General features: G+C 39.9%; 1 protein-coding gene across 10 annotated transcripts in view; it reads left to right on the top strand.

Annotated features, from left to right (window-relative positions):
- Positions 1 to 740: 740 nt before the first annotated feature.
- The window catches only part of GPBP1 (GC-rich promoter binding protein 1), a 38698-nt gene continuing 12505 nt past the window's right edge, over positions 741 to 26933 (top strand). For 4 of the 10 annotated variants that reach the window (XM_076361675.1, XM_076361667.1, XM_076361678.1 and 1 more), the window contains exons 1-7: positions 1055 to 1095; positions 2023 to 3075; positions 3857 to 3924; positions 18150 to 18269; positions 23050 to 23173; positions 23670 to 23893; positions 24554 to 24620. In XM_076361675.1, coding sequence (XP_076217790.1) covers positions 18207 to 18269; positions 23050 to 23173; positions 23670 to 23893; positions 24554 to 24620 — 478 coding nt within the window. In that variant the 5' untranslated portion in view covers positions 1055 to 1095; positions 2023 to 3075; positions 3857 to 3924; positions 18150 to 18206. Of the gene's footprint in view, positions 756 to 1054; positions 1096 to 1511; positions 1676 to 1910; positions 1929 to 2022; positions 3076 to 3856; positions 3925 to 9932; positions 9983 to 14210; positions 14230 to 18149; positions 18270 to 23049; positions 23174 to 23669; positions 23894 to 24553; positions 24621 to 26933 lie in introns of those variants that run through there. The other 6 variants (XM_076361670.1, XM_076361674.1, XM_076361668.1 and 3 more) reach the window with 6 other exon arrangements.

Here is a 26933-nt window from a genome sequence, read left to right on the forward strand (position 1 = left end):
TAATTTAAATCTCACAGACGGAACTGCCGTTCAAAGAAAACCCAGAATCAAATGCAGGCTCTAAAAACACTTGCCAGGACCCTTTCTAATGATATTTGAATATAATTTTGTATATTTAATTTTTCACCTAATTAATTGCAATAAAATTTGACTTGCGTTGGAAATGAGATTTCAAAATTGCAGAACGTTAATTCAGACATTTAGCTCCCAGGCTGCAAAAATCCATCCTGTTTCCTTCAAAAAGGCACGCGCCGAGTGTCTGCAAGCACGTCGAGCAAGTTTCGCATGCTTGTGAACTGAAGCTCTTTCTGTCCACGCAAGGAAGATGCCGATTTCTTCTCGTTCGTTTAAATGGCGGTTACGGGCTCTCTCGCTCGCCTCAGGCCCCGCCGGCCCCGCGATTTAACCCCGCTGCCTGCGCGAGCTGTGCTCAGCCCTGCCGAGGTGCGGGAGGCGCCGTGTCCCCGCTCTGCCCGCCGCTGCCGGCGGCGGTACGGACCCGCGCTTCCAGGTGCCCGCTGCACCCCCGCCGCCCACGCGCCTCCTGATGGGGGCGGCGAGGCTCTCCCTGGCACCGACCAGGCTGCTCTCGGGGCCGGCGGGGCCGGCGGGGCCGGGGCCGCGCTCACCGACCGTTCCCGCCCACGTACGCGGCGCACGGACCTCCCAGCGGCCGGCCGGGGCCCCGCGGCCTGAGCCCGCCTCCCGGTTTCGGTGACCCATTTCGGCACCTCAGCGTTGTACCGCCGGTGCCGGTAGGCGTAGCGCCGCGCGGGCTGCGGGGCTGCGCCGCTGCACGGTTAATTACGGCGGCGCGGCGGCGCCGGGGACTCCCGCGGGCGGGGCGGGGTGGGGTGGGGGCGGGGCGCGCTGGGGATTCCCCCGCCGCCCCGCGCGGAACGTTCGGGATTGTTCCGTGACGTCACGGCAGGGGGGCTCCCGCCGGCGGGGCGGGGGCGGGGTCGCACCCTCGGCGGCGGCCGGGAAGCCCCGCCCCGGGCTCCCGCGGGGTCTCGCGGTGACTCTCGCGAGGCTTGTGCGCGCAGAGCATTGCGGCTCGGAGCGGCGCCATTTTGGGAGCGAGGCGAGCGGGGGGTGTGTGTGTGTGTGTGTGTGTGTGCGTGCGCGCGCGGGGGGTGTGCGCGTGCGGCGCTCTCGCGCCCGTGGCCCCCGCGGCTGCCGGGGGGGGGGGGCGCGGCCGCCGCCGGGCCCGGGGCAACTCCCCCCAGGGGCGGTCTGGCGGCGGCGGGCCGGGGGCGCCGGGGCCGGGGGAGGTGGTGCGGAGGGGCCGGGGCGGGTACTGGCGTGCGGGGCGCCGGGCCGCCCCGTTCCCTCCCCCGCCGCGCGGCCAGGCCCGCCCTCGGGGAGGGCAGGGGGAGCCGCCCCCGGCGGGGCGGCCGGCGGCGGCTGCTGCTGCTGCGCGGAGGCGGCGCGGCCCCCCGGGCAGGCAGGGCGAGCTCCCAGCGCGGGCCGGCGGAGCCCTTCCCGGTGCCCGCTGCGGCGCCGCAACAGAAGGGCGGTCGTGGCCGGGGAGCTGGGGGTCTACCCGCGCACTTGGCAGGCGGGCGGCCCCGAAGCGGAGAGGCTTCCCCCGGGGCGCGCTGGGGCTTCCCCAGGCGGCTCCCGCCGCTCCCCCGGGCTCCTTCTGTGCTTCCGCTCGGTGTCCCTGGCCCAGGTCAGCGCCTCCCTCCCGGGTGCTTTCTGCAGACTTGTTTGTCTTTCCCAATAAAATGAGAAATGCCCCTTTCTTTCCTATTTTTCTTCTTTTTTTTTTTTTTTTTTTTTCCCCTTCTGTCGTGATGAGAGGCCGGAGAACGTTTTCGCTGATAGGCTGCGTTCTCCGATAAACATGCCTGCCGCTTTTCTCCGCGATGTGCGTGAGGGTTTAACCGAGGCTTCTGCACTCGGGTTCGGCTCCCTGATTGCGCGTGTGTTTGCTTTTCTAAGAAGTTTATGTGTTTGTCTAACGCCGGTTCAGATTTCAAAACGGAAAACTGATTGTTCTGGTTCTTTTTACCGTAGGCGGTTTGGATTACAGAGGGAGCCCTGGATGTTTGCAGCCTTTTGCTTCAGCTGGTAGGGAGGAAAAAAGGTGGAAACCGACCTGCAGCAGTTGCTTCTTGTGAGAGGGGAGAAATACCGGACGCTGTTCTGGGATTATTTGTCCAAGTGCTTCGTCCTGAAAAGGCTTCTGAAACAATCAGTAGGCATCTGAGAAGTGAATTGGAAGTTTGGAGTCGTGGGCTTTTTCTTTCTAGCGGTGCCGAGCACCTCACCCTTGGATGCTTTTGTCCGCATGGCATGGATACATGGCTGAATTTATCAAGTTCTGAACACTTCAGCTGCCAAAATAAAGTACTTTCTTGCTTTTAAATACTTTATCTTCTAGGCAACATTCTGTTTGAGTCACAGGCGTAACCAGTTTTGTTAACTGGCTCCAGGTTAAATGCAGCCTGAGTCACTGTGTAGACATTGCTGAAAAGTTTCATGCCAGGTATTTTTCCCCTTACCTTGTTTTTTAGATTTTCTGACATAGCCTTCTGTCATTTTGCAGTGAGACCTGTTTTCTAAATGAAGACTCTATTAATAGACGTTTGTTTATCATTTTTTCTTTTATATTTTATTTAATATTTTTGTTGAAAAATGTTGTTGCCAATAAGCAGTATGGAGGTATCCAGATAGCTGTTGTTTACAAATGCCTCTGTTACCCGAAGCTAGGAAATGTTCCACAGTTCAGATGTGAAATTTGGATTTTTGGCTTCACAGTTCGTGGTGTAAAAAGCGTATTTATTTCACCTGGAGCTGATGCTTCTTATATGTATATGGAATAGACAAGAGAAGAAGCTGTCAGAGAAAAAAAACGCTTTTTAAGACAGAGAGTTGGCAAATTTTGGAAATAGCCTTGTGGAATCTGTAAGCAAAAAGGATGGGTGGCTGATTTCTGTGAGCTCAAATTTATGTCAAACAGCTACGAATGTAGTATCAACAAGAACTTGGGATATTATCTCAAGGAAAACAAACTGGAAAAATACAAATCACGCAGTACTAACACCTTGTGCGGTCCTCTTGGATTAGGTAAGTGTAATAGTGTTCATAAATCAATTTATGCTTGAATAAACATTTTTTCAGTAGAATGGTTAAGCCAGTAACATTTATGGCCTAGTCATTGTTTTTTTTGAGAACGTTGAAATGAGCTTGCAGAATCGAAGTTTTACTTGCTGTTTTTAATAATTAATGGAATAATTCTTTAAGAATTTGAAGAATACATGTACAAGGAAAAATGTGTAGGTAGGAGTGTGATTTTTCTGGCAGATGAAAAATTAGGTACATCTAGACTGAATCCGTAAGTAACTTAGCCTTCACGTTAATATTGTAATCTCAACAATGAGCTATTACACATATTGAACAAGTGTGCTGGGTGGCTTGCACATCTCCGTCTTCCCATTTGTATTAGATATTTTTGCAGCATGAAGGTACCAGTAGTGCAGGGTTGTTTTTTTTATTTATTTTCTTCCACTGTTCTTTGTTACTTATGGAAGCCAGACATTTTTTACCAAAAATTAGTTTACTGCCTATGCAAACTAGCTTTTTAATGTGTTGATATTTTAAGGTTGGGTTCAGAGTAATCTCCTGTTCTGTAATGGGAACGAATGAGTCTTGACTGGTGTGCAAGTATAACCTTATAAAAAACCTCCACCTTTTTGGAAGGATTCAAAGCAAAATCTAGTGGTGAAGTAACTAATTTTACATGTTATTTTTAGATGTATTGCTGTCCCCTTCCTCCCATAGTTGTTAAATGTTTCTGAAGATATAGATTGAATGTTGAAATTAATATGTTTATAATAATTTTTTGTAGGTTTGCATTCAGCTGAATTGCTACTGCCTCAAAGAAAATTAAGATGGACAGAACAACTTAATTCAAAAGTCAGTGGTAATTTTACTTAAGTTCTCTTCCCCCCTACCCCACCTTGATTATTCATAAAGCTTTAAATAATTAAAGCATTATTGGGTAGACTGTAAACTGAGCGTCTGGTAAAAGTGATACATTTACCTTAGTCGCCATCTTTTAAAACATTTTCAGAGCTTCTGCAACACTGAAGTATAAGTAGTAGAGAGCTAGTGGGAAAAAAAAAAAAGTTTTTCTCTAAGTGCAATGCAAAGATGTTTGGGAAGACGGCTTGTGTTAAAGCCTTGTAGAAAAAGTAAAGTTAAGCATGTGAAACGGTATCTAAAGATTACTACAGTGGTTTCCCCCCCCCCGCCCCCCCGTAACTTGTTATTTTGACCACAAATGAAAGACTTGCATCTAAATAAGTTTTTTAAATTCTCAGGGTCACTGAAGTAGTTCTATTCTGTGTGTTGTCTTGTCAGTATCTAAAAGTTGATCTAGCTTCAGTGTTCTGCTTTCTTTGGATGGCCTTGCTGTTTTGTTATTTTAACTTCAATTTTGTTGTTTTGAAAAAATGGAAACTTGATTAGGAGGCTGTTTCTGTAATCTCTTGTGGCTGTGGCTTGTGGCTCTTCTACATCCAGTCTCAGTGTGGCTGGGGATTGACTGAATGAACTGAGCCACGTGTGAAGGAACCAAACCAACAGAGAAGAATGATCTTCCTCATTCCTTTAGTTGGATTAATCTGTGTTTTATTTGAAAGCATTTGGTAAATGGAAAGAGTTCAGGCATGAGTGGCCATTTCATTTGATTTTTGCCTATTGTATGGTCATAAACAAGAGTAATACAAGTACTTGCTTGTATACATCACTTCTTAACTCATAGAAAAAGTGATGTGTCTTTTTTCAAGCTATTAACTTTCAGTGCTGTGAGATACTTTTACCTCTTGACAAGAGGCTCTCACTGAAATCAAGGAGCGTCATCCCCCACTTACTATTTTGGGTGACGTCTTTATCTGGACTCTTTCCCTTCTGGATGTTTTGAAGAGTTTGCTTTTTAGCTTCATTAAATTAACTCTGTCTTTACACCTCTCTGTTTGCTGGTAGGATAATTCTTTTTTTTCTTTTCACCATGTTTGCATTTGGGAAGTGCAGTTTTTCTTATTTGTATGCGTATGTATTTGACAAGGATTCAGGTGTGTTTTACAGCTGTGCCCTTGTACCCTAAGCAAAATTAATACTTGGGTGACACCCATTGAGGAGAAAATGCCTAGCATGCTGGTCCACTTTAATTGCTTCTTTGGGTTCTTATTTGTATAGTGCTGACAGTCTGTTAAGTGGTTTGCAGACAACCATGGAGATAAGGTCCTTGCCCCCAAGAGCTTATACTTTAAGCCTTGATGTAAACATAACTTTTGTACTGGAATAACTGTCAGCAGCTTGGCTCTTTTACTGATGGGTTTATTCTGGTAGAATCCTAAAATGGGTACACTTGTATTGAGAAGTTGTCTTGAATGGCGTAGGCTGCTCTGCTGTGTGAAAAAACTGTTGGTGGAAGCTTTTAAGAGTAAGCAGAATTTAAACTTTCAGCAAAGCTTAAGTGCAATTACAGCTGTAAAATGATATAGGGAAATTGCGTAGGTATTTAGCTTTGTTAGTACTTCACAAGTTAATGTACTTCACATTCCTTTTTTTCCCTCCCTCCATTCTAATGAGATTCTTCTGCTTAAAATGTGTGGCTAAAACAGTGGGACAGTGATTGTTCATCAGTAACTTCTGGGGAAGTTACTTTTATTTATTTTTTAGTACTAGGAGTAAATTCTGTCCTGCAAGGAGAACTATTTGCAGACCGTATTATAAACGAACTTGAATGAGACTTGGCATACTTTTTTGTTTTGGTTTTTGTTACTGTGCATGTTTGAGTAGTAGTATTACACAGTAACTGATGATAATGCCCTATGTGGTGCTATCAACTCTTCCACAATGACCTCCTTTCATATCAACTCTTCCACAACCACCTCCTTTCATATTTTGGGTAAACATAGTCAGGGAAACAGCTGAAATACCTAGAGTTGTTTTTCTGCTTTATATGCTCAGGGTATGTCAAAACCGCTACCTTTTTCAACTGCTTTTTCTTCAGATTCTCGGGAAGACTCCAAAGTGCAAAAGAACTCCTGCTGATTTTTTTACATAATGTATGCTGAACGATGTGGTGATGTTACTGCAATAACACTTCAGCTTTTGGACTTTGAACCTTGCAAAGGGCAAGAGGTTAGCGTTTATCTAGCTTTCCGCTAAATGGTACTGCAAGTGTATAGGGTTTCAAGCAGAAGGAACCTGGTTGTAGTTTACCTTCAAATATGAAGTTAATCTGTGTTATGAAATAGTTTGCTTTTTTTAATTTACATTTTGATACAGTGCAAGAAGGAAAAACTTTTTTTTGATAGAAGTCATGATTAAGTTATTCGAAGCGCTCTCATTAACTTTGACTGTTTCTAAAACATTTCCTAAAAGATCTTTTGATTGTTGTGACCATTAATATTTGATTCACAGAACTGATGTAATCCCTGATGCTTGTGAACCATATCTATATGTAGAAAGGGGATCATACAGTAAAGAGCAGTGATTGGAATTAGAACACCAGTGTACCCCCAAGTCTGCCAACGTTCTAGATCCTTATGCAGAACAAAGTGTGCTTTAGTTGATTCATCCTCACATAAGGAACTTGAGCCCTAAGTAGAAATGAAGGTGGATTTTCCTTAATTTTGTTTGTTTTTTTGCTAAGTCACTGTAAAACTAGGTTTTAGGGCTGTGGCTGTACTAGAGAATGTGTTGGCTTTAAACGGTTAAAAAATTGACTGTTACAGTTTGACTCCATACACTTCTCATACCTAGGCATGTCATAAGACTTTTGGAGGTGTCCAGGTTTGACAGAGGACCTTGCTCCTTCCTCAGTGTTCTGCAGGAAGCCTTAGTTCTCATACTTCATTTTAAAAGATGAGGCAAGAAGGTAAATTAAAAAAAGTATGGATTTTTTTCTTTTATTCTTCCTTATGTCCAGTGCTGGAATACTCATCAGAACGGTTCTGTATTGGATGGTGGGGACAGCGAGACTAAAACCGGAGATTTTACTTGCTCTACAGTAGCATAGTTGAGAAAGAAGAGGCTTCAGCTGAATTGTTCAGAACTTTTTAATGTCTGTTGAACCAGTGGGAGGGAAGACCTTTAAAGGTTCAGCTCCCTTTCCTTTTATTGTAGGTGTGAGTCTTTGGCAGTAAATTTTAGAGAACCAAAGAACTTGAGAGAATTACCATACCCAAACTTAACCTTGTTTGTAAATTATATGTCTGTAAACAGTCTTTACATTGAAATGTAGCGGGGAGGCGACATGCACACTTTCCCTTCAAAGCGTTAAAAGGTTGGTTATAAAAATATAAGCTTATTCTGTTGTTGTGGCTGTGCATTTACATGGAGAGAAAAGAAAGGAAATAAATAATCTTTAGTTCAAGTAGGTGTCACGCTTTTGCAGCAATTTGTGATCAGTAGAAATGCTTCCATTTTCAAAAACTCTGTAAAGCTTGTGTTAGGGTTTGAATATTATTTTCTGTTCTATTAACATGCAAATTTTGGATAGGAAAATAACTTGAAATTAGCTTATTTTGCTTTGCTCAAACTAAATGAATCACAGAGTAAGGAAGATCTCTAATAAGCTGTGTCTCTAAAAGGGGAATGAAAATTGAGATGTATAGGGTTTAAACAAAAGTATTGTTTAAAGCTTACACTTATCAACTTTACTTCAAATTAGCGCTACTCTTGACTGGAGATAACAGGGAAGGATCTGTTATCACAAGAAATTTTTTGTTTAAAAGAAAATGTGTTTTGTGGCAGAAGGAAAAACTTTTGATGGAGTGGGTTATTTTAAAGGCCTGCTTAGTTTGAGAAAAATACTGAACGTTTCTGTTCATGGAGAAGAGAGACTGTGTAGTCTGATGGCTAGGACTTGTGCATATAGTTTCTTTGCCTGATTCAGAGCAAAACTTTGTAGTTTTTCTATGGCTGATGCTAAATAGGTGGAATAAACATTTGAAGCTGGCCCAAGATGGAGAACTGAAGGGTCAATTTATTCTGTAGCTCTGTTATTCCAGAGTTGCTCTGTTTTAGTGAGAACTTTGCCTGCTGCTGCTGCTTCTTCAGGAAAAAAAAAAATTGACCTTGGCAAATAGCTTTCTCTTTTTGTTGTCATGAAATGCAGTAAGTACAGTTGGTGTTTGGTGTATCTCTGATAGTAAACATTCAGTTTTATTTCCCTCCTAGAAAACTGTGTCTCCTTTCCCTTCCTGTTAGAGGATCACTCTTTTCTAAGATGTCATACAGACTTGCTTATTGGACCCCTCTGAAATTCATATGTATGCTTTGTTTGTCTTCCTGGCTTAAGAAGGATTTGATATGCTTGCTGTAGCGCATTACCAAGGAAGCAAAGCAGCAGCAGTAGCAACAAACTTGACACACTGAATAATATGTAACCTTTTATTTTTTGTACTGTCATAACAACACTGTAGCATACTTCAATTCTCACAGCTTACAACCTTCTTTTACCCCATTTATAAATATTATACTAAAAATTACGGTGACAAGGTGAGGGTGGGTTGTCAAACAAGTGCGTAGCTGAGAGGTGGAGTTCAGGTTCCCACATGTAGTTTGTGGTGTGCTGTACTATGATAATAATAATCTGTGAGGCATTAGGTAAAAGATCATAGGTATGTGCCACTTAGATATGTGTACATGCTAATTTTAGACTTTCCTGAAAACTATGAATGTGCATATATCCATGTGCTTTTAACATTTATCCTGTTCATGGGTTTCTCCATGCAAATTGATAGACTGAATTTCTAAACTGGTCTTCACCGAGCATCAAGAAATTTGAATTTGTATCTCCCTTCTAACTTTGGGAATTCATGGCTTGAAGCTTCCTTATTTTTTTTCCCCTGTTAATAACTTTGCCACTCCACTCACAAGCTTCAAGTATTCCTAGCTATTTGAGTTTATATTGCCTTTTATTTTAATCGTCTTCTGACAATCTCTGAAATACCCACTGTCACAGAAACTGCTTCCTGTAAAATATGATAGGCTATCCACAGAGCATGAGAAATACAGAAGCTGAAAATGCAGAACTACTTTTTCTTTTCTCCAGCTTCTAGTGAGATGGGTTCAGCTGTCAGGGTGTTTTTTCCTAATTTTTAGCATTATTTTTAAATTTGTTTTTCCTGTAAGATTTTGGCCAGCTCCATTTAAATTGGATGTATTTATTAATGTGGTAAATCCATGAGATGGCCAAAAGCATACAATCTTTTAGTAAATTAAGTTTTTTAGATTGTAGGTGTTTTGGCTATTTTACTATTATACTGACCAGCCTTTTCCTTATTGTAGTGATGTCACCATTTTTTTGTTTCTTTATGCTAGGACATTATGAAAAAGCAAAGCTGTTTTTATTTATTCTGGTAGTTCAGACAAATTGTGTTACCAAATGTATCTCGCCAACAGTAATGAAACCTGTCTTAAATATTGAAGACAGCTTTCTGGGCTAGGGAAATATTTTTATTTTGTAGTCTTGAAGAGACCTCCCTGAAGTTGGATCTCTTCAATACCAGTGGGACTGTCTTTCCTCTGCCAGCTAAATACTGGTTAGACAAGTTAAACAACATGCCCTTAAAATTGGGTGGGGACGGTCTCTGATCTCATGTCCTTGTCATCTTAAAGTTCTGCTGTGCTTTTTTCTCCACCCTTGGTGGAGAAAGGATCAGGTTAGGGAACACTTAAATAAGATATACGTAAATCCATGGGGCTTGACAGAATGCTCCTATGAGTACAGAGGGAGCCAGCTGATGTCATTGCAAGGCCATTCCTTATTATCTTTGGGAGGTCATTGGGAGAGGCTCTTGAGTACTGTAAGAGAGCAAATGTCAATCCTGTCATCAAGAAGGGTAAGAAGGAGGATCCAGGGAACTACAGGCCGGTCAGCCTCACTTCAGTCCATGGGAAGGTGGTACAGCAACTAATCCTGGAAACCGTTTCCAAACACGTGAAGGACGGGAAGGTGAGTGGGAGCAGTCAGAATGGATTTATGAAGGGGAAATCATGCTTAATCAAGCCAATAGCCCTCTACAATGAGGTGACTAGCTTGGTAGATGAATGGAGAGCAATAGATGGTGTTTATCTTGACTTCAGTAAGTCTTTTGACATTGTCTTTCATAACATCCTCGTATAGAAGCTGACAAAAGTATATGTAGAGAAGTGAATGATGAGGTGTATCAAAAACTGGCTGAGTGGCCAGGCCTATCTCATCAGGGTTGTGATCAGTGGCACCAAGGCCATTTGGAGGAAGCTGTTACTGTTGTACCCCAGGCTTCAATACTGGAGCCCGTACTATTTAACATCTTCATTAAAGTCCTGGACAACGGGGCAGAGTTTACCCTCAGCAAGTTTGCAGTTGATACAAAATGGGGAGGAGTGGCTGATACGCTAGATGTGTTTGCTGCCATTCAGAGGAACCTGGACAGGAAGGAGAACTGGACAGAGGATCGTCATGAAGTTCAGCAAAAGGAAAATGCGAAGTCCTGCCTTTAGGGAGTAGTAGCTGCATATGCCAGTACATGCCGGGTGCTGACTAGCTGGTAAGCAGCTCTGCAGAGAAGGACCTGGGGGTCCTCTTGGACAACAAGCCAACCATGAGCCAGCAATGCATCCTCATAACAAATAAGGCCAACGTTACCCTGGGCTACATTAGGAAGACTGTTGCCAGCAGGTCGAGGGGAGTTCATCTTTCTCCTCTACTCAGCCCTGGTGAGGCCACATGTGGAGTGCTGTGTCCTGTTATAGGCTCCCCGGTACAAGAAAGATACGGATTTAGTGGAGTGAGTTCAGCAAAGGACCACAAAGATTATTAAGGGACTGGAGCATCTTTCCTATGGGGAGAGGCTGATACTCTTTTTGATCTTCTAAGGAAGTACGAGTTGGTCCTCAGTCTTTCAGAACACTCTCTGGATGTTATATTTTAATTTTTCAGAAGATTCTTTCTAGATTTAAAATTAGTAAGCCATCAAACTCATATTTTTCTCATGTAAAATTCTGTGAAGGTGAAAACGGTAAGGGAGGGAGACTTTACTGTTAATGCTATTGATGGGACTACAGATGGTTGGGATAAGAGTAGACCGTATGCCCTCAGGAGGGTGTTACAAGGTAGGAATGCTTTGTTACAAGGTGATGCTTAAAGTTCATAACCCTGTCTGTGATAAATTGAAGAGTTGTGTTGTTGAGACATTCCTCCTATAATCTGCAATGTGTGTGGACCTGGGAAAATAAAAGCTAGGATTACATGTTTTTACACTTGGTTCTTATGAGTTGCAAAATTGTTATGGTGCTTATAGTTAAATATATTAAAAATGTGGTACTAAATGCATTTCCTCTAGTTAGGGCTACTTAAACCACATAATGAAAATAGTCTCAAAAAATCACAGCAGTTAAATGTGAATGCATATTACCTTATATGCCATAGTCTTTTCAGAATTCTGTACTTTAATAATCAGGCTCATTTTTTGTATTTGACTTGTTTATAGAAAAAAAACCATGGAACTAAAATTCAGAATGCTTTGATTACCTCTGCTTGCTCTGCTGTCTGCCCTTGCAATATCCCAGATCGTTTCTTGCCCCCCACTCCCGGTCTGCGGGCTCTCATGTCCACTTACGCAGCCAATGCAGAGATTCTCTTGAGATGAATTCTCATGGGAGTCACTTTTCCAAACCCTGAAGAGTATCATACACTTCCAGAGATGCTGTATGGTTATTTTTAGTGTTTTGTAAGTAGACAAATAGAGAGAGAGAACAGGTTTCTAATGCTGGAAAGATTTGACGAATGGAAGTGAAGCTAGAAGAAATTCTGAATAAAGGATCATCTTTATAAGGGAGCAGGAGTGATCACTTAAATTATTTTTTGTGTAACCAGTTTATTCCAGACCTCAGTAGCCTTTGTTTTCTTGATGATAAGTTTAAGGCCAGGTTGAAGACATTTGTAAAGGAAATTACTATTGTTCCACTGTGTTAGCAGGAGCAGTGCAGGAGACGTATGAATTTCTCGTATATGAAGTAAGTCAGGTTAGATCATAAGTATTGCAGTGTTTGAGTTGGAGACTTGGGTTTGGGTTTTTTTTTAAAGCTTTGTCAGGTCTAATTGTTACCAGCATTTTATAGATGCCTGGCATGGGAAAAAAAAAGTCTAGGTCTGTCTTCTTGCCTTACCCTTTTGTTCCATAACTTTTGGCAGCACAACTGCTTCCTGGTTTTAGCGCTGCAGCTAAGTGAGTTAATAAATGCACCCGATTCTGTCTGTAGTGACTCTACAGTTACCCTGTCTGTAACGAGTCTGGTATGTGACTGCACTGTATTCCCATTTGTGATGTGCTACGCAGAGACACAAGCTGGACTAACAGATGCTTGCTAGGGTTCTACACTATGCTTCGCCTGTAATGCTCTCACGCTTCACTAGTGGCTAGAAACTACTGCCACGTATTGCCGGTCTGCCTGTTTGGTGAAATCATTCAGGAGTGAAGGAGGGTGGAATCCGTAACTGACATAGTTGTGGTAGCAGCAGCCCCTAATTTAGGACAAATGGTAGGAGGATGAGCAAGCATCCTTCCCCAAACCCCCTGGTGAACATGGGGGGGGAAGAGATTTAAAAAAAAAAAAACTTTTACTGCAAGAAATTACACAAATTTTATTAAAATGTGAAAAATAGTTTGTTAAACCCGAGATGTATTCTGTAACACTGTTTCAGATAGCTTGTTCAACTGGATCTCCTTGATCTATGTATTTGATGCCCGTGTTTTATGTGCTAACTGCATGGAGGTTTTTCGCTTACAGAGAAGCTTTTCAAACAAAACTTAAAATGCCAGTCATTTTGGCTGTTCCATATTTTGTCCCAGTAATAGTGAATTAAAGGTTGCATATAAGGTGAAAATTGTAATACAAGATGAAGCTTGAAGAAGCACTTTAGCAAAGTGATCTGAAAATAAGTTAATCCAGATGTTCATGAATACAGGGTGTTTTCTGCTTTTGTACCATATTGAATTCTATCTGTTATTGCAGGAAAAAAAAATTGATTTATACTTTGGTTGTAGTGGGTGTTCTTCACGCTTAAAATGTTTGTTTTTTCAACACTATTGATTTTAAATAGCAGGGGAGAGAGAGGGGAAAAAACTTGCTGGGAAAACAGTATTCTCATATGGTTACCACCTAAGATGGGGAAAAAGTGGATTAATTATTACAGTGTTATCTTTGTGTACATGCATTGTGCTACACGTTAAATTCTTTAGTTACAATTACTAGTTTCTGACTTAGAAGCGTAATAGGAATTGACAGGTTCAAGTATTTGTCTTAAGTCTTAAAGTTGTTTCAGAATCTTGTTCTGATCTTCATGGCTGTCCAGCCTAAATCTACTATGGTTGGTATCTTAATGGTGGTTTGGATTAAGACATTCTTTTCTTGGTGGAATTTTCTCAGCGTGTTACATCTTTTTCTAAAACAGAGGCAATATACTAAATTTTCCCAAATGCTCTTCAGAAGACACAAATAAGTTTGTTTAAAAAGTAGCATTTCTAGCTGCTTTAAAACTGGTGAAAAATAGTTTGTCACAAAAGGACCTTATTGACGCAACCATAAAAAAACCCAGCCCAACCTTTTTTGGATGTTGGTTAAGCATACTTGGTGCAGTGTTCTTATTTCAGCTGCTAATGTAGCTCAGAGTGGATGACTGAGTTATATTTATGACAAATCTCTTCACTGTACATCATTTGGAACCAGCTGTTCATTACTCCTTGGCATTCACTGCCTTATTATTGAAGATCATACTTCAAAAAACTATAGAATTACATTTTATATAATTGAATATTGGAGTAATTATTGCATGTTACTTGAAACAAAATGCTTTACAAGCTTCTCTCAGATGCCCCTCAAGAAGTAAAATTTAAGAGCAAGTTTGTTTTTTTTTTTTCTGTAAATTATTCTACTATCCACAACACAGCAAAGCCCATAAATTTAGATAAAATTTGTTATGGAAGACTTTCTTTTTTGAAGTCACTACGCAGTGTTTGAATCAGACACCAGAGGCTATTGCTGAGATATTTTGTTCTGATACTGAATATCAAAAAACTGAATATTTTGACCAGTCTGATTAAATAAATTAAAATGCATTTGAGTGTTAATAGTATGAGGATAGTAGTATTTCAGTATCTTTTTCTTATCTTTCTAGGATTGTGCAGCTCTGCTTCAGTAATAGACAACCTGAGCCAGGTTAGCTTTTATGACACTTTGGTTAAAGAATGGCGGATATATTTTGAGTTTGTGCTGCTAGGGAATGGTGACTTAAACATTCAGTGATGAATTTTGGGCCTATTCTTTTCTTACCAAGAGAATTTCTGAAAGCAGTGGAATCGTGTTCGGATCTGTGGTGCTCACCTCAATAAGCTTAGTTCTGGTAGCTGTAGGGAGTACAGCAGCTGTTTTATCAGTGTTAATCAACAGCGGTTGATCCGTTGTGTGGTGTGTACATAAGAGAAGGCTTGCTAGCAGGCAAATAGGTTCTTCATATCTGTCGGTATAATTAAAGCAGTTTCTTGTAAATGCGTGTATGGATGCATACTCCTGACTTTCTGTTCAAGTACTTTAAATGTGGGGGTTTGTTTTTGTTTTCATTTTAATTTAAAAGTAGTCCTATGTTTCTGAAAGGCAGAAGTGTTCTTCTAAAGTAAATTGCTGATCAATGTTACCTATTTGCCTTACTAGCTCCTCAGTCTTTGTAAAGGCAGCTCTTGTTTGATGTCAGGCTGGAAGGATATATCAAGTAAATTTCAAAAGAAGTCTCTTCAGTATTTTTGTTAATAACTTCAATCATGAAATAGAGTTTATGCTTATTAAATCTGTAGATAGTACGAATCTGAATAGAGGTTGCAAGTGCTTTGGGGGACATAGAATGCAGAAACATCTAGACTGCTGGGGATGGCTTAGGTAACGGACCTGAACAGCAGGAAAAAAGACTTAGGTCAGACCTGGTAGAAGGAACCTTTCTAGCAATGGGACATGTTGCAGAATAACGTGGTAATCTCAGTTGTTGGTCTAATGTAAGTTGGAAAGCAAGCAAGAAATAAACTGATGTTTGGCTACCAAGCTGATCACGAAGGGTTTAAGCATAGTAAATCCTGCCTGTGGCAGCAGAGTGGTCTTGCTGACATCCCATTCTCACTTTTTGTGGTTTGTTTTCAATTTACCAAAAATATCTTCCTGAGAATGAAGAGTGTCCTAGAGCTATCGAATATTTGCCAGATCATCAAAACAGAACTCATGCTTGTAATGAAAATGTTTTTATATTAAAATACATTCTAGGACAAACTTGTTGGCAACATCAGAAAGCTAGCCTCTGTAAGAGTATTTATGAAGCCTGGTAAAACATGGAATTGGCAACTTAAAGTGGGGTAGGCTATGTACTCTAAAATACAGTTTTAAAAAACAGATGTTAGTATTTGTCCTTTCCTGATCTGCTGTTTGTTTCCCAATTTAATTATGCCTAGGGTGTTTGTGCCTATTAGAAGTTAGTAAGGTTTAATAATGAAAATACTCAATTTTCCCATGTCTAATTGCCAGACCAATAATATGTACAAGCAGATGAGAGAGAGTGTTTTCTTGACTTTGGTGGTGTGGAGGTTAGTATCCTCAATAGTTGCTTTTCTTAGTAGTCTTTAATAGTAAACCTGTGAAATTGGTCAGGTAGTGTTCTAAAAATACATCTGTGCTTTTGTTACTGCTGTTCTTTTATCAAAACTAGCTGGAAGCATTAGGCCTAAAAGAGTTTTTCCTGTTATGGGCTTATTGAATTTTACAGATGTTCTGTTGCTGACTTTGCACTCTGAATATTGTGTAGTTTTGGCCCAGGCCTCTGTCTTTACCACTTCACTATGCTGCTTTGTAGGAAAGGGGTTGACTTATCTGACAGAGTAGCACTATCAAAAGCCTTTTTAGAGCTTTTAGTTGAAGAACTGAGAACATGAGGAAGACTTGAATCTGCTTCTAGAATAATTTTTGTGGGAAGAAATATACACCAAGTATCAATGAGCTGTGGGCAAAGCTCTGTTAAAAACACCTTTCCAGTCCTCGGATGCTTGGTGACCACCACCAAATCTCGCCTGAGCCCTTGATTTATGTGCAAAAGGTAAAAGGTAGGGATGTTAGTGAGTTAAGAATAAACTCTTTTCATGGCAGTTGGATAAATAGTAGTGTTACAAAGCTTGACTAGTTTTCTAAAAACAGTAAGATGAATTGTTAAGAAATCACATTGTTAGTGCCTTTGTCCCATACCTAATAGCCGATTCAGCAATAACTTGGTAACACTTCTTGGATCCTTTGTTACGTTCTTATTCGGTATAAACCTAATCTCTCCCTTTGTTTTTCAGGCTGTAAGTGCCTTGGTCTGAAGATTTTGTTGTTGTGCTTATCTTCCAGTATTGATATCTGTCTTGATCCTTTCTAAAGATTTCATGATTCTCCTTCTTACAGATAAGAACTGTACCTGAAGGAAGGAAGGAAAAAAAAAATTCTTGCTGCAATCTGCTCACATTTAATTTGCTGTTTCTTAATTTAGCATCTCTTGTATTGGTTCATCTGTAAACATATACCGTTTTCTGTTTCTATACCATTGCTGAACATGATTAATCAGTAAAAGTAAACTTGGTTCCTGTTAGAAAGAGAAGCCATTTTTGTGACGGTTCTGTGACTCTAGAACTTCCTTTATTTGTTTTTTACTAGTCTGACATAATTGGATTTTTTTTAGAAAATTTCTCTGGAATTTTTGTTGAGGTTAATTTAGAACAGAGTGTTAGATGACTTCAACAGAGTAATTTGTAACAAATTACTTGGGTGAGACATACCTTTAAACTTGTCTCTATTTAATGATAGTAGATTTCATGCATCTTACCTTACAGTTTAACTCTGGTATCAGAAGTACCTAAAAACCCAAGTATGAGCTCATGGCATAAAAAAGAACCGGCAGCTCAACTAAGTGCTGTTTAACACTTATAAATCTGTTAGACTTCCTTTTAGAAGCTGGAACATTCTTGTCTGTCACTAGAAATCTGCAATAGCCTGGTTCAGGCCAGAATACAACAATAATTATCAGTTATCAAGTTCAGATTCCACAGCTCTTACTAATACTTACACATGTTACAGCAGCCTTAGATTAAAGTGAAATACATCTGTGCTCACTGACTAACAGATCTGCACTCTGTTGTGCAGAGATGTAGAATACACGTTTGTTTGGGTCTCCTATGAAATGCTTGTGGGTGTTTATTATTTTTTCACTACCTGAATTTCTAATAGTGTGTATATCATACTTAAAATATTTTTGAATCATTGACAATTTTGCAGTGTCTAGCTGCAGAGCGTGATTCAGATACCCTTATAATTCATGCAGTGTTTCATCCATTTCTTCCATTTCTATGCTATAGTTCAGCTTCAGGTAATATAGTTCACATTATCTTGCATTCTCTTGCTTATTTTAGAGCAGAACATTAGAGATGTTTTCCTACCTGTGGGGAGAGCATGGGGTAGAAAAAATATTCCTGGGTTTTAATTTTAAGCCATTACTGTCTCTTGTCCATTTTCAAACTAGAGAATTTTACTGGATTTTGACAATGTTTCTGGACATGTAGACTCTGTTTCCATTGAATCTAGAGATAATACGGGGTTTGTGGTGGCCCAGAGCATCTATTTTTTTCACGAGGAACCTTAATATGGCCTCTGAGACTTAACTTTTAGGGACTAATTCAAAAAATCAGCTTCTTCTAGGAAGCTAATGAAATAGCTCCTGAAATCCATTCCAGATAGTACCAGAAAGTATTTCAACAAGCTAATTTTGCCACAGCTTTCTGGATCAGACCTTACACAAGATGCTTCATCCCATTTATAAGAGGAAATAAAGGAAGGAATGTTACAGTTGTATTTTCATGATACCTGCAATATATTTGATTAGTGTGACACTTTGGTAATAAAAGTGCAAATGTGATGCTATAAATGAGATGGGGATAGTTAGATTCTAAACCAGATCTGTGTGAGAAAATAATACCAGAAAACAGAAGGGAAATAATGATCAAAACACCACAAGCGTAATCCTCTTGTACCTTAAGCATCTGAAAAGTACTCATTTCTTGTTTTTCCAATTACAGGGGCTTGCCATGAGGTGCTGAAGCCTTGTTTCTTTGATTTGGAGAGACTGGACCTAAATGGCGCAGCATGACTTTGCTCCAGCCTGGCTTAATTTTCCAACTCCACCATCATCAACAAAGGTGTGTTATTTGTTGTTCTTTTGAACAGGCACTCTCATTATTAGAGAAGTCTAAATGTCATAATCTCAATTACAGTAAAAATGCAAATCTCTTTATGAATAGGGTGATAACAGATGATATCTAGCAAGTCTTGTTGTCATGATTTAAGTAGTTGTACCGTGGTTGTCAAGCTCATACCTCCACTAGAGTTTTTTGCTTGAGCAGCTGAGTTCACAGGAAGAAGCATGTGCCTGGCCACATTATCAGAGCTGTTGTTGGATTAAGATTGCCTTCATCAGGAGTTTAAAATGAATTACTGTATTTTGTGCTAGAAGTACCAAGACAGAGGCATGTGCTTGATGTCCTTGCTTCTGATTTTGCTCTGTGTCCTATAAATTTTACAGAAATGTTATTCTATCATCCAAGTGATTAAAAAAAATGCTTTTGAAATAGACCTTCTGAAATGGCTCTTCAGTTGCTGGTGGGATGCTTGTTACTACTGGCGGAGTGCGGTACTTTCAAACAGTTGTGCATCTTCACTCAGGTTGTTTCATCTAGACTACTGTTACTCACTTTATACAATGGGACAGTTAGCTTGGAAACAGGAAATAGCAATCTCTGAATTGTTAGGATTTGTAAATATTCCAGGAAGTCATGAGTATGTCTGTGTCATAAATGTTTCTTTTTTTCTGGCCTATCCTCCTACTCTTTCTTAATTTGTGTGAATGCAGAAGCAGAAGCAGCACTGGATATTCAAACTCCTGTCATCCATTTCTGTATCTGTAGACCTGTCTTCTTCATTATAATCTTCTGAATGCAATATCCATATCTGCAGCTATGAGAGTGGCATTGCCTTACTTTAATGTATTTATGTAAGTTTCTTGCTGTCTTTCATGTCCATAGAAAATGTTTAGCCTTTATAAACTTACGGAAATAGGCTTGTGCTATTGTTAAATGCACAGTTAGCCGTCAGTATTAGTTGTGTTCCCATTGCTTTGCCTATGTATGTCTACACACACAAACATACATGCATGCATTTTTTTAGTCAGGTTATTAAATAGAGCAATATGAATAAGTACATTCCTCTTTCTTCTACACTGACCTAGCTAGCTGCTTTGTTTATTGTAGTCTATCAGCAACTCTCGGTTGCTGTTCTGGGAACATCAGGCCTATCTGCTCCAGGATGGTTCCTGCGATCTGTTTGTTTTCATTCTCCTTGATTTCCAATAAGTTCAACTCTCTTGATCTGCTTTTTCCAATTGAATACATTTTCAGTTGGAAAAGTAATCAGAGCTTAGTTTAATACAGTGTCACAATTACAAAACAATCTTCACCAGCAGATTCTTGAAATATGTGGAAGAGCTTTACTTGCATGCTTAAAGTGTCAATACAGCAGGATAAAAGCAAGTTCCAGAACTACTCCAGTACCATTCGAATATATCTGAGGTTTGATTGTATTTGTCACCTCATTCCTGAATTGTGGGAAATTTCGTTGCAAGCATATGTTGTGGATCCTGTTCTCTTCCATGATTCTTTGCCTCAAGGAGTTTAGATAGACTTTCTTTCATCTCTTCCAAAACCTCCATAGTTATATGCTTTCTCCATTATAGTCTTTGTGCTTCATTGTTTGAAATACAGCTTATTTCCTTGTGTTACCTCCTTCCTCAATGATCAGCATTCTGTGATATACAGCACATTTGGATATTAAACACTTGCAAAGTCTTTTTGGTCCTACCTGATGTGTAGTAATTCTTAGTTTACAGAATAAGGCTTGTCCTGTCATTCCTCTACAAGACAGGTCTCAAATGTTGTGGCCCCTGTCCCCTCCATTTCCTAGAATAGATTTTTATTTCTGTTTCCTGTATATCAACAAAGCAGCTGAAGAGAAGAGCAGATAAGAGGGATGGAGATGAAGAGGAAGGATGGGGTGAGGAAGGCAAGGTGTCTCATGTTTCATGCAGAATGGAGCTGGGTTGAGGCTATGGTATCAACAACGTTTAGACTTGAGAAGGAGAAACTGAACTCTGCCCAGTCAGTTTTTATTTCCCTGAAGAGGCACTTCTAGGAATTGCATCTTTAGGAGCTTGGTTTCCCCCCTTGATCCTGGGTAGCTGAGGCTTTTCCTTACATAGCTAAAGGCTAGCATTAGAAAAACCTGATGCCAGGAAGCTGGGATTGTGAATGAGCTTTCTTAATGTGACTGATACAAATTACAGCTTGACTGAAATCCATCTCACCTATTGCTGATGATTTCCTCTTAAGGATAAGCTTTTGTATCATCTCCCTGTCACTTGTATAGCAAAGTCCACCTAAATAGCTGGGTGTCCATTGCTCAGTAGCTTTCGTTCAGGTCTGGAACTACTATATTTGTGTCAGTGCAGTATTGCAGTTGAGCAGGTGGAAATGGGAAGGTATTGTGAATAGTGACACCATCTTGGGATATGGCCGAAACTTTTCAGAAAGGATTGCTGTAAAACATGTGTGGGGAGATTGCAGACAGACTGGTAAACTCAGTTTTTGCAAGCTTACTTTTACTTCATGTTAAGCAATAAGACATCTTCTTCAAAAATGTGTTTTGCTTTCTTTCTTGGATGGCTGAGCCTGGTCAGATAATTTCTCAACTTCCAGAAATTGCCAATAGTTTCCTGTTGATCACAAAGTTTACTGTCATCTCTGCCACAAGAGACTTGATAGACTGATACCTCCATCATGTGGGGAAAATGCAAACTGCATGATCTTTGCACACAATTTAGAGACTTTAGATGCATTATATCGTGTGCAACTCAAACACATTATATATAAAATGCTGTCAGTTACACTTTGTGAAAATGTGGTGGTTCTTCAAAGTTCATACAAAAAAATGAAAGTTAAACTCCAAAGGCAGTATTAGAAGGTGGTTGTATGTAAATGAACACATGAAGCTACCTTCTAAAATTTCATCTATGGTCAACAGATCTGGAGCTTTCTGAAATTTTTGGCAGCTTACTCAAAATTTGTTTATAAAGATTTATTTTTTACTTAAATTTTGAGATTCATAATGATAATTTTTGAACTACGTAGACCTTTTGGTAGTTTCTTGTGGTCTTCTGTTTTTTTTTCTCTCTCTCCAAGTTTGTCAAGGAAGTAATTCACTTCCCAGGTCTCAAACTGAGAGGGCAATCCCTTTTCATGTGACTTCTGTACAGTTTGGAAATACATGCTTTGTATTTTAAACATATCTGTTGCTTACCTGAGTTTGAATTTTAAGCAGTGAATTTTGAACAGCACCTTGAGCTCTTCTGGGGCATTGTCAGTAGAACTTGGGTATCATTTTGTGTGTGTGATTGTCTCTTGTGGGGGCTGGGGAGGTGAGAAGAAGGAAATAATTTTCTTCAACGTGTTTTCCAAAGTAGTTAAACCTATTACTGTGATTTTTTTTTTTTTTCCCCTACTCACTTTGATCAGTGGAGTACTTTAAATACTAATATAGCTTGATTAGATGTTAGTGGATAATAACTGTTGAAATAAACTTGGGTCTTTCATTTTCAGACATACACCATTACTGCTGTACTTTTTTTTCCTGAATGTTACTCAGTCTGGAGAGGGAGTGAGCTTTGGGCAGGGAAGTTGGGATACTTTGGGTGCAGTTAAGTTGACGCTCCCTGGAATCATTAAGCTTAGATTCCTGACTCAGTACATTTCCACACAGCTGTGCATTTATGCATTTGTAGCTCTTACGGCCCTGGGACGTATTGGATCTCTTGTACGTATGCTATACAATGGACATAGATGCGCACAGTAAGTCTGCTGGGATGGAAGGGGGCTTTGCTTCATCTGCATCAAAGGCTGGCTGTGTGGCAGGGAGCTGATGGGTAACACAGCCCTCTGCTGTCGCTCACTGGGAGATCTGTGCTGTGAACAACAGTAAGGCTAAGCACTACTTCTGCAGAATGAAAATTTATTCTTGAATTTTTAAGAAAAAAATTTAACAGCAAAAGAAATGTTAGAGTGTTAAAATAGTAAAGCCAGATAAAAGTAATAGGGGAAGACAGGTGCTATAAGACGTGATCTTTTTTGATTTAATCCCCTTAGGTATGAGTTCCAGTCAGGATGGATTTTGATTTCTGAGTGCTATTCTCAATATAAGGTTTTAGTTTATAAAGTACTTCCTACTGATACACTAAAGATTTATTTCTTTAAAATTTCTACAATACCTGCTTATAAACTGATAATTTGAAGTGTATTTGTGCATCTGTACACTTTTGACTCTAGGTTTTATTTGTATTTCATAACTAGTTGCATTTGCCTTATTAAGTTATAATGACAAGACTAATAAATTGAGCCTTTTTTGGGTACAGCTGCCTCTAGTGGAAGCAACTCCTTGCTTTCTATGGAATGCACATATGTAGTCTCTGACCACCAAAATTTAAGATCCCAGACTTCTTTTCTGCCTTCCAAACTGTGATCTCCTGTCCTTTCTTACCTTTTTTTATTTTTCCTCTGCTGCAACATGTCACTTGTGCTCTGTTCTACTGCCAAAACAAAATAGACACTTGGTTTTTTTACCTTGTGTCACAAGCATGGTCCTCAGTGCTGTTCCAGTGTCCTGGGGCAGAAGATACAGCTTCCACTTTGCTAGCATGGGAGATGGTGACATAGCTCTGAACGTGTGCATGCTTGAGGATTGCTGCATTGTCTGTCATTCAAAGTCCTTTTAAAAATGAATTGTATATACCATGAGTAAAGTGCATGTTACAGTTCTGATAATTCAGTTTCGTTATTAATCAGATATCTCAGGTCTACCACTTGTGCTCCTTTACAGTCATCGCTGAACTTTGAGAAACATTCTGAAAATTTTTCGTGGACAGAGAATCGTTATGAAGCAAATCGCAGAAGACACAACTCTTCGGATGGGTTTGATTCTAACATTGGACGGCCTAATGGAGGTATAATTTAGCTTTCATGGAACATTTTGAATACGTTTACATCATGCTTTGTAGCACTCTAGCTAGAAAAAAAGTCTGATGATAATAGCTCTCCTATGCTAAATTCTTATTCTGTAGTAAAATAGAGGTAATGGAAAGACAGGTCTTCTGGGAGAGGATGTGATGACTAAGGGTTGGTTAAAGTAGTGTGATTCCAGGTGTATTTCTTCCTTAAGAAGAATAAGACTGTTGAGTTAATATTCTAGCCAACAACGTATAAATGAGCAGCCAGAAAAGGAGGCTGACTTGTCTTAAAGTTGGACTACTATCCTCTTTCTCTGGCACTGTTTTGTAAGATTCTTTCCTGCTGCTTATGTGAGTGAAAACTTAAGTTTACTAAGCTATCACATCCCAGAATACAGAGCTGCTGACTTAACTTCTCTAACAATTTTGCAAAAATAGAATATTCTTTTAAAATTGTTTGTAATTACATTTTGTTAAAATTTAAAAATCCTAGGACATTTTGGGAGAAAAGAGAAGAATGGTTGGCGTTCACAAGGCAGAAATGGTACAGAAAATATAAACCATCGTGGGGGATACCATGGCGGAGGTTCCCGTGCTCGTACCAGCACTTTCCACTGTGGAAAAGGTCAAGGACTGCATGAAAACAATGTACCTGATAATGAAACTGGGAAAAAGGAAGACAAAGAAGTACCCAAACAGTTTGAGGCTGAGGATTTTGTAAGTTAATTGTAATTATAATAAACAAGGTTTCATTGTTTCTGCAAGTGCCATTTTGTCCATTACAAGCTACTTCATGAGATTTCACCAGTTTCAGATCATCATATAAGGGATCACCCTTCCCATAGGTAAGAGGGCGTTAGTCATTTGTCCACTAACTTGTTTCTCCTTTTATATCCAGTTTTTATCATTATGTGTTTATTATTGTCATTTGAGTGTTTAAGTGAAACTACAGTTGGGTTCCAGTTTACTGTGGTATGTGTATGTATTAAATTCTACACAGTTACCTTACTGGAAATCTGAAGTACTAACAAAGTGATCTTTCTGCCAATGGCCCTTGGAGATCCCATGCTTCAACCTAGAATTGTAATATGTAAGAGGAAGGGCGAGCTTCCTCTTTGAAGAACCATACGTCGCGGTTTTTTGCTTTCACTGGAGAGTTCATGTAATGGTATTGACTGATGCCTGAGATGTTTTGTTGGAGAAGAGAAACAAGTGAGCATTGACCTAGTTTGGGTCGCAGGGGGAAGTGTCTAGTCTGTCTCCATTTAAAAATCTTTGACAGCAGAGGTCATACTGCCAATATTATTGTGATTCTTTATTTCATTGGTCCCAGAATTCAGGCCTTATTTTTTTAATAATGATAAAACTTTCTTTCAGCCATCTTTGAACCCTGAATATGAGAGGGAAACAAACCAGAATAAATCTTTAGCTGCAGGTGTGTGGGGTGAGTATTTTTGATGTTTTTAAATGTAAAAAACATAGCAGAGATCTGAAGTTGTTTTATTTGAAACATAGGAATTTTTTTAGAATTATAAAGGTATAGATTTAAATTATAAAGGTAGAGATTGAAATTGAGGAAACTTCAATATTATTACAATGTAAATATCTTTTTTTCTTAAAGAGGTAACACTTCTATTTGAATATCAGTCTGTTGGTCTGTAGATGCAGCCACAACTAGGATTCTTTCCCAGAACAAGTATACATCGTAAAGATGTCCATAATCTATCTTCATCTTTATTTTCGAGAGGAAATGCAATGAAGGTGGGTCATCTAAACTAGTGATGTGATTGCTAGCTGAAGACTTCATAAAAGAATGCTTCTGACTGATTAGAGCTGTTGGAAGGGTTTGGAGAGAAAACCTGGGAGGGTTGGGAAGAGCAGGTTAGCTTGCAGAGGTTTAAGGTCTCTTCCTGGAAGCAAATGTCTTAAGCTGTTGGTTGTGTTTACGAATTACTTGCAACAAATCCAATCCTGAGAGTGGGCCTTGGACTGTAGTCTGGGATTGTTTTCTATCTCTACCTGATTAAATCTGGCTACCACTTTATAATTCTGTGGGCTTTATGTAGTCAATTGTTCACCCTTAAGAAGGTGGCAGCTTTAGACTGCACAGGTTTTAAAGTAATAAACTTACTCAAAATAAGAACCTTTCTCTTTATGAAGAAATAACTTTAATTAAACATAAAAGCTACTACTTAAACTGTTGCTAATACTGAGATCTGAAACTTGTTGCTCCTTTTAAATGGTACTTTAATTTGCTGATTCTTTTTCTCATACTTCCCCAGTATGTTTTGCACTCTTAGGTAACACTAGATGTAGGCCAACCCCTCAATATAAATACCTAATTGCTAAGAACTGTTGCAGGAGCCTAAACAATTAGACTGCTTTCCGTTTTTGTGTGTTTAGCAGCTTTCATGTGAAAGTCAGGAAATAGAGTTATCTTTCAATAGAAGAGCAACAATAACTAAATTCTTTCCTAACTGTCCTGGTTTTGGCTGGGATAGAGTTAATTTTCTTCCTAGTAGCTGGTACAGTGCTGTGTTTTGGATTTAGCATGAGAACAATGTGATAACACACTGATATTTTAGTTGTTGCTAAGCGGTGTTTATACTGGGTCAAGGACTTTTCAGCTTCCCATACTCTGCCAGCGAGGAGGTGCACAAGAAGCCGGGAGGGCTGACCCAACTGGCCAAAGGGATATTCCATAATATGATGTCATGCTCAGTATATAAGCTGGGAGGAGTTGGCTGGGGGGTAATTGCTGCTCCGGGACTGACTGGGCATCTGTCGGTGAGTGGTTGCATCACTCAGTGTCATCTGTCCCTACCCCCTCCCCCAGTCTTCCCTCTCCCTCCCCCCCCGCCCCAGTTTTTGTGCTTGCTCTTGCTCCTGTTCTCACTCTCTCATTTTTTTCCCCAAGTATTAAACTGTTCTTATCTCAACCCACGAGTTTTCTCACTGTTGCTCTTCTGATTCTCTCACCAATCCCACCATGGGGGGCAGTGAGCGAGCAGCTGTGTGGTGCTTCGTTACCGACTGGGGTTAAACCATTACACTAACCAAGCTGGGAAAAATTACATAGCAATTTGAGTGTTTTACAAACTTTGCAGCACTCTGGCTGTGGCTGCTGCATGATGTGGCTCAGTTTGATCTGAAGGAGGGCAAGGTTTCCAGGCTTTTTGGATATCACTCTTCACAAGCAAAGAAGGAACAGTTCTGTTAGCTACATAAAATAATAGAATGGTTTGTTTTGGAAGGGACCTTTAAAGATCATCTAGTCCAACCTGTAAGCTACAGTGCAGTCACCTGTTACAGCTTACAGCTTGGTATCTTACTTTATTACAGCTCTGTTATTGCAAACCTTGTTTTGTAATTGAAAAACTGAAATTAAGGCTATTATTATTCCCTTTTAAAGGAAACAATATTCAGGACAAGAGGAATGTTACCATCCCCTTCTAATGCCTGTTAAAAATTTATTCTATTATACGAAAAGGAAAATGGAATCTATGTGATGGGAGCATGCGAATATCATAAAGTCTTTTTGTAAAGTTTAATGAGAGCTAAGTATGCAGTTATCACAAATATTTTGTAACATTTACCTGCTAAAAAAAGCTAAAGTCACTTACTCTTTTAAGATAGGTTTTTTAAAATGTAGGATATGGTCACTCGGCCCATGAAGTAGAAGTGCTTGCAGGGAGATGAGATAATCTTGGAAAAGGCTATTAATGCAGCATTGGAACGCATATGCAAAACAAAATTA

Source organism: Aptenodytes patagonicus, chromosome Z, assembly GCF_965638725.1.
Source record: "Aptenodytes patagonicus chromosome Z, bAptPat1.pri.cur, whole genome shotgun sequence".
NCBI lineage: Eukaryota > Metazoa > Chordata > Aves > Sphenisciformes > Spheniscidae > Aptenodytes > Aptenodytes patagonicus.